This window comes from Oryzias melastigma, linkage group LG18 (genome assembly GCF_002922805.2).
Source record: "Oryzias melastigma strain HK-1 linkage group LG18, ASM292280v2, whole genome shotgun sequence".
Lineage (NCBI taxonomy): Eukaryota > Metazoa > Chordata > Actinopteri > Beloniformes > Adrianichthyidae > Oryzias > Oryzias melastigma.
In genome coordinates, this window is record NC_050529.1 from 22112997 (window position 1) to 22119230 (window position 6234).

Below are 6234 nucleotides of genomic sequence, written 5' to 3' on the forward strand. Positions count from 1 at the left end.
AAAAACGTACGGAAGAATAAGAAGAAGAAAAAGAAAAATAAGAAAACAGAAGAACAATAGTTTGATTGCATACTGCAATCAAACTAATTATATCGACCCATCCCCACATTTGGTAGTGATGAATGGATGGCATACCTTTACATTCACGGAAGTGCCAACTGTTTGAAAATGAATAATAGAGAACAAATTAATAATTGCAGTTTGCTACCAGCTAGAGTTGTATGGCACCAAATATTTCATAAGTTGAAATAAAGCTGTGAAAGAAAAAGTCTGGAGCAAGATTCACCAGATTTGTACCACTTTGACATTTCACACAAAGCCTCTTCCAGCTGTAAGTACATACGCTAGTACAGTTTTTCTCGATTGTTTTAGTGCATTCCATAGAGGAGTATTAAAGTTTGCACAACTTTGCATCAGTGACTAAATGTTGTATTCAATTTTTAATATATTTGATATAATTATTTTTCTTTAGCTGTTTTTCATCGGCCTATCTCATCAACTGATGAAAAGGTCACAGCCAATGTGGGCGGAGTCGAGCTTCAGGTTATCTGTGGCAACATCTTACAAACAAAGACTGATGTTGTTGTCAACACAACAGACTTCCCAAAGCACAAATCTGGTAGGATCACTTTGAAAAATTACAGGTTTGTCTTTCTCTAAGAGACTGTTTATTTCTCCAAAGCCATTCTGTCTGCAGCAGGACCAGACGTCCAGAAGGCGTTAGCTCAAGGTCAGAAACTGCACTCTTACTAAAAAAATATATAATAATAATAAACTCAATATTTTAATCATATGCTCACACCCACTGCTTTGTTTCAGCTGGGATGCCTACAGACCTCATGTGCTCCACAGGACCCGGCTTGCTTGGATGTAAAGAAATTATCCACGCTAGTTTTAAAAATGATACTGAGCTGATTCGAAAGAAATGCCAGAAAATTCTTCAGGATTGTGACACAAAAGGCTATACCTCAGTGGCCTTCCCAGCTGTTAACACAGGTTTGTCTTTACATTTTTATGGACTTCAGCTCTGTAGGGACTCATGATGCTAGCTTTTATGTTCAATATCAATTTTCATAAACAGTTTTAAGTAATTTAATCATTTTCTTATATGTGACATCAACTTTTCTTTTTATATATTTAAAATTTTAGACTTTTAATTAGGGATGTCCCGATCAGGTTTTTTTGGGCCCGATCCGATTCCGTGTCATTCAATTTTGTGTATCTGCCGATACCGAGTCCCGATCCGATACTTTTGAAACACATTTAAAACATGAATAAATTGAATAAATTTTTGTCCTTCATTTAAATTTCATTAACATTGTTTTATCATTAAAAACCTAAATAGAAAACTTCTGTAAAGTAGCTTTAATAAACAAATAAAAATAAAACAAATATAAAATAAAAATTAACTATTTTCTTGTTATACAAGTGATAATTAGTCAAGTGAGAAAGTTTAGTGACTTTAGCTTTAATATCTTTAGAACTATTGAACATTTTTGACCAAATGTGATTCTTGTCCTCATTTAAAATTCTCAAAAATTAATGATGACTATATTAGCATGAATTTAATGAGTGTTGATGACTAACTGATATCATTAATGCCATTTATTAGAAAAAAAAATGTATTAGTTTATTTCTTTCTTTAGAGGCTATTTGAGTTTTTTAAGCTCTTAAGACATCACATTTTCAGCTTTAATACCACAGTAGTTATTTTGCTTAAATTGTATTTCTGTCAGATAAATAAAACAGGCATATCAAAGGACAGCTCGGGTCCTAAGGAGTTAAATCACGGGGCTAGCATGTAGCAGTTAGCAGCTGCTGTGTAGCCATCTGTCTGCAGCATGAAGAGCTTCACATTAAAAAGAAACAAACTGTCTTTTTCTGTTAAAATGCCTTTATGTTTACACTAAAACAAACCAATAGAGACACTTGCTGTCAGTTTACAGCGTTTTTAAAAGAGTTATTGATCCCGGAAGTCTGAATCTGTGATCTACTAGCTAGCTTGACTTATTGTTTACATTAGCCTTCTGCTTAAGCTGCTGCCGTTTTCTCTGCGTTTTATGGAAATTATATCTGGTGATCTGTTCATGACATGCAGACTTATGGTGGAGTATTTATCCGGAATAATATGCCTGAATTATAAAGTGCTGACATAGTAAGAATAAATGAAATATCCGATTCTGATCGGGAGACTATGCCGATTTCGATCGAGTCATTAACTACTTGATCAGGACCAATTTCCGATTACATGATCGGATCGGGACATCCCTACTTTTAATTGTCGTATAAATGTAGTAGTCAAGTTTATTCTTGGCGTGCTGATGTGTTCACTATCATAGCCTTCTGTAAAACCAGAAAAGTATAGGAAGGCATGCTGGCAGAAATGTTACCAAAAGGATCATGCATGAGGAGGCTTTATTTTGTTTGCATGCATATTTCTATCTCCTCTCATCACCTGTGTCCCCCTGATCAGGAGAGGCCGGCATGGATCCCGCTAAAGCTTGCAGGGCTATGCTGGATGGTATAGCTGCAGCTCTCCAGCACCAGAAACCCAACTCACTTGTGTTGGTTTGTATCGTCATCATACAGAAAGAAATCTTTGAGGCTTTCAGGTCAGCCACTGAAAAAGTCACATTAATTCGCTGAGCTGCTCAGACTGTTTCTGATCACAACTTGCCCTGGTTTGCAGGTCAGAGCTACAGAAACGCTCAAAGTCCTTAAGCGCTTCAGAACCAAAGTTCCTTCTGTCCCCGGAGCTTCACCCTGTGGCGTTGGGCGTGATTACCCTGGGATCAGATGTCATCAAGAACATCAAAACCGACTTGGAAGCGACCTTACAGAAGAATCTGTTTGAGAGCAAAGTGGTTGTGCAGAATTTGTCCTGGCTTGGAGACACGGAGCTGTATGCAGTTAGAACAAAAATGGCCTTATACGGACTTAGTGTTGAGCTGCGAAAAAATCAAAGATTACAGACGACTGGAGACAGATCTCAGAAGTCAGATGAGCAGGTCTATGTGCTGAAAGGCCTCAAAGAAGATGTTCTGTGTGTCACTGATGTGATTAATAAAGCAGTCCAACAAGCTCTCCATCAGAAACTCCAGGAGAAAGAGGAATATGAGGTTTCCCTAAATGTCCAGTGGTCAATCAAGAATTTGAAAGGTGTCTGGGAGGACTTGAGTGAGTCAAACAACTACAAACTGAAGAAGGCTCACCAGAACAGAGAAGACTCTGTGGAAATTTCTGTTCTTCATAGGAAACTGATGGTCAACATGACAAAAAAGGAGGCCACTGACTGGCAGACTGGATTCACATTCCAACTGAAAAGATTTTTGGCCGATGCAAGTAAGGGGACAGTTTCTTTTTCATTTTCATTTGGGGTGTAACAGTTCATTTTAACAATTTGATCCATATCCTAATTTGTGGTTAATGATACAACAGTTTATTTTAATCAATACCACTGGATTCAAATCACTGAACTAAACTTGATCCAGGACATCTTTAGCCAAAACTTCAACCTGTGTGACTCCAAAATGGTACTGATACCTCGTACTGAACAGTTCAGGTGAAGTTTACCAGATTCTTTCTATTTGTTGTAAGATAATGAAAAGTAAATTAAATATGTGCATAAAAACAGAATTAATGGCAGATCCATTCACATTTAAGTTTCATAAAGTTCAGCCCACTGCTGTTTTGTTGTCTGCGTGTTAACTTTATGTCTGACTCAGTTTTGCTGTCTTTCCTATTTATCTTTTAGGCACCATGGTACAGCTCGATGATGTGCATGTCAATGTGCAGTAGCATTTTGGCTTTCTAACGTGCATAGTTTATTTATCACAGTGCAGTAAAATAAGCAACAATTTTCACTCCATCTGGCTGTGAGGAAACTTAAACACTATTTTAAAAACTATTTCTTGTCTTTTGACTATTTCCTTTGAGGGTCACCATTATCTTCCTTCATTAATCCTATCCTCTGTTATCTCAAGTCCTCCTCCACAGCATCCTTAAACCTCTTCTTTGCCCTTCTTCTGGACCTCTTTTCTGGAGGCTGCAACCTCAGCATGCTGTACCAACATCATCACTCTTCCTAACGTGTGCAAACTGTCTCATCCTGGTTCCTTGCATAAATCTCCAAAAAAAAAAAAAAAAAAAATAATGAGCTGATCCTCTGATCTCAGAAACAAAGAAAAAAAAACTCTTCAGCAAATCTATCTTTTTAGCTGAACAACCACATATTACTTTAAAAAGGTCAAGAAGTATTACAACTACTTACTCTACTGACTTTATTCAGCCAGAATTTTAGGGTGTTGATGTGCAGGTGAGGCTGTTCAGATCTATGAGAATTTGTTTGAAAAGAATTGCTCAGGTACAAGTTCAGCAGGTGGAGTCCCTTACATAGAACTCATATACAATGTCCACACAATATGTGAGCCACTGTTTGCTTCCAACATGGACAGTGAGTCAGCTTATTTAATAAAAGAAATATTCTGATCAAAGAAAAACTCAATTAACAGAAAAAAACATGTTAAATTGTGTAAAATATAATTCATTTTAAACTTTAATGGGAAACTTTGTTTTATTTTATTCTTTTACTTCATAAACTTAATTTACGTAAATGTGGTTCCAAAATGGATGACCTTGTTAATAATATAAAAATATTTACCTTTTTTTTTTTAACACGACCAGGTGTCTCATCAGATTAGATAGTTATTGTAAAACAAACCGTGTCATTGTTGTTGCAGAGCCAGAGAGAAGGATTGTGGTCTTGGGGAAAACTGGAGCTGGAAAGAGCAGCCTTGCAAACAACATCTTTGAGGAGAAGCTGTTTGAAGTCAATCATACTGCAGATTCTGGAACAAGTAAATGTAAAGCAAAGTCTCTGAATCAAAGAAGGATCATATTTGTGAACACTCCAGGCTTCTTTGACACTGGTAGTTCTGAAGAGGAGATGAAGCGTGAGATTGTCAGGTGCATCACTGAGTGTGCTCCTGGTCCTCACGTGTTCCTCATCGTTCTCAAAGTGGAGAAGTACACAGACCAGGGGAAGGATGTTGTGAAGAAAATCACCCAATACTTCTCAGAAGATGCTTTAAAGTTCACAGTGGTGCTCTTCACTCATGGTGACCAGCTGCCTGAAGAAACTACAATCGAGGAGTTCGTCAAGAAAAGTGAAGACCTGAATCATCTGGTGGACAAATGTTCCGGCCGCTGCCACGTCGTTGATAACAAGTACTGGAATAATGTCCACCAAGAAGAATACAGGAGCAACAGTTTCCAAATAAAGGAGCTCTTTAACACCATTGACAAGATTGTTGAGGCAAACAACGGAGGCTACTATACCAGTGAAATGCTTCAAGCAGTGAAGGAAAAAATAGATAAAGAGGAGGCAAACCTTTCAGCAGATGAAAGCTCACAAAAGGCTAAAGAAGTTGTGGTTGAAAAGATGTTAAAGGAAACTTCAGCAGTTAGCTTAACAACACTACTGGGGACGATTTGGGGTCGAGTAGCAAAGTTGTGAGAGATGTGGAACCTTTTGGTTTACTTGGGTTAGAACACATGACAGAAATGTTAGGTGCAGCTGGAAGAGTGAAGACAGGGTCATCCCAGGATCATGTGAAGCTGAGGTCCAGAAGTAATGAATGTGTGGCCAGATACTGATATATATATATATTAAACCTGTCAGGTCCTCTTCATCTTACAAGTGTAAATGCTACAAATATAACACATTCAAACATACAACTGAATTTTAATGATTAGATTGTGAATTGAATATTTTTTTCCTAAAATCTTTGTCACAATTAAAAATGAGACGCAAACAGTTTTGCATTTGATTTATTTTTGCTTGTTAAATGAAGTTAATTTAGCTCAATAAAACATGAAAAGTCACAAACGTATTTGTGTTTTTATTATTGTAATGTAAAAGGGATGAAAATGAAATATTCCATCCCAAATTTGGTTGAAAATGATTAATTTTATTGAAAGGGAAGTTTAATAAAATTATTGTCGGGCCACCACCTTCATATTGAAGCAAAAGCATTACTCATTAATTATCAGTTGTTACCTCTGAACAATAAAGTAATAATCAATTTATGAGTTTCTCAACCCCAGCCAATTGTACCATTGACATGACCAGGAACAAGAAAGAATGAAATCTCAACAATCAATTCCTTTGAATATCTATTGAATACAATTAGGTTAAACAAGTAGGAATACTGGACATAAAAGTAAGGTATTGAA

At 36.7% G+C, this 6234-nt stretch overlaps 1 protein-coding gene across 1 annotated transcript; it reads left to right on the forward strand.

Moving 5' to 3' along the window:
* Positions 1-679: 679 nt before the first annotated feature.
* On the forward strand, positions 680-5527 carry LOC118600037 (protein mono-ADP-ribosyltransferase PARP14-like). The gene is made up of 5 exons (XM_036216622.1): positions 680-730; positions 820-996; positions 2474-2612; positions 2690-3342; positions 4740-5527. The coding sequence occupies exons 2-5, from the start codon at positions 825-827 to the stop codon at positions 5513-5515; spliced, it is 1740 nt and encodes a 579-aa protein (XP_036072515.1). The 5' UTR covers positions 680-730; positions 820-824; the 3' UTR covers positions 5516-5527.
* Positions 5528-6234: the final 707 nt, after the last annotated feature.